This window comes from Pteropus vampyrus, unplaced genomic scaffold (assembly GCF_000151845.1).
Source record: "Pteropus vampyrus isolate Shadow unplaced genomic scaffold, Pvam_2.0 Scaffold1000000746, whole genome shotgun sequence".
In the NCBI taxonomy this organism is placed as follows: domain Eukaryota; kingdom Metazoa; phylum Chordata; class Mammalia; order Chiroptera; family Pteropodidae; genus Pteropus; species Pteropus vampyrus.
The window spans coordinates 1-1,240 of record NW_011915148.1 but is presented as its reverse complement, the minus strand read 5'-3'; the positions used below and the strand labels follow the sequence as shown (position 1 = coordinate 1,240).

General features: G+C 77.7%; 1 protein-coding gene across 1 annotated transcript; it reads right to left on the bottom strand.

Moving 5' to 3' along the window:
• Position 1: 1 nt before the first annotated feature.
• LOC105311150 (myc-associated zinc finger protein) lies at positions 2-1,122 on the bottom strand. Its single transcript, XM_011387174.2, has 2 exons — positions 645-1,122; positions 2-561 (listed from the first exon to the last, which is right to left on the bottom strand). The coding sequence occupies exons 1-2, from the start codon at positions 834-836 to the stop codon at positions 46-48; spliced, it is 708 nt and encodes a 235-aa protein (XP_011385476.1). The 5' UTR covers positions 837-1,122; the 3' UTR covers positions 2-45.
• Positions 1,123-1,240: the final 118 nt, after the last annotated feature.

Sequence of the window (1,240 nt, the reverse complement as noted above, 5' to 3'; positions counted from 1 at the left end):
TCCTTCCGCCGGGCTCCCGCTCAGTTGGGGCACGCTCAGGAAGGCTCAGGGGCAGCCATGGTGGGCATCATCATAGCACCCGAAGGGGACCCGGCCAGCCTTGGCTCCCGTGTGGATGGCCTCGTGCCTCCGGAGATTGTAGCCGTTCTTGAACTCCTTGGCGCACAGGGCGCAGATATAGGGCCCCTTACTCTTTGTCTTCTTCTCCAAAGCTGATGCGACGGGGGCCACCGCGACCGTCGAGGTTGGGGCTACGACGGCGGTGGCTGCGGCTGCAGCGATGGTGGCGGCAGAGACAGGGGGCGCGGCCTCGGGAGCGGGGGCCGACACCGGCGGGGGCGGCGGAGGGGGCGCGGGCGGCTGCTTCAGAGCCGCTGTGTCCACTGTGGAGGCAGTAGCTGGGGCCGGGGGCGCAGCAGCAACGGCGGCGGCGGCGGCGGCAGCAGCTGCGGCGGCGGCGGCCGCGGCCGACTCCTGGGCGGCGGCGAGAACCGGGAGCAAGTCCACCTGGAGGGGCTCGGCCGCCGGGGCCTGGGGCGTGGGTGGGGGTGCCGGCGCGGCCTGCGAAGACAAGGCGCCGTGTGGGCCGCGGCCGCAGGTCGGCGCCCTCCCGGCCGGGCCCACCACGGCCGGCCCCTACTCACCTGGAATGGACTCTGGGCGCAGCCCTGGGAGGCAAAGAAGCGGGACTGGAGCTCAGCCCCGACCTGCAGGGGGTTCTGGGCGTGACCCTGAGGTGGCGGGAAGGAGTTCATGAGGCCGCCCACCCCCCGGGAGTCCAGGCCCAGCACGGGGAAGGGGGGGGCCAGCAGCGTGCAAGGGAACACGGGGAACATGGCCTCGGCCACGACGGGGCCCCCGGGGCTCAGCAGGGGCCGGGGGCGCGGGCCGCGCGGGGCCCGGGCTCGGGGCGCCGCCCCCGGCCGGCCGGGCTGGGCCGCGCCGAACGCATGGCCCGAGGGCCTCCCCACCGCCCGCGCACCCCGGCCGGCGGGAGGGAGGGAAGGAGGGCGCCTGGCAGGCCGCGGAGCGCGGCAGCGACGGCGGCGGCGACGCCCCCTGGGTGGGGGCGGGAGGCCCCGCGGGGCCGAGGACCGGGGGCGGGGGCCCGGGCGGCGGCGGCGGCGGCGGCGGTTGGAGCCTGGCGGGGCGGGGTGGGGGGAGCGAGGGAGCAGCTTCGGCCCCCGCCGCGCGCGCACCCAGCCGGCACCTCGGGGAGGGCGGGGGAGGGCGCGAGGGA

Excerpts from the sequence above, each read along its gene's own strand:
- LOC105311150 (XM_011387174.2), bottom strand. The coding sequence starts at position 836 with ATGTTCCCCGTGTTCCCTTGCACGCTGCTGGCCCCCCCCTTCCCCGTG. Across the intron at positions 562-644 it reads GCGCCCAGAGTCCATTCCAG|GCCGCGCCGGCACCCCCACC; the intron begins GTGAGTAGGGGC and ends TTGTCTTCGCAG.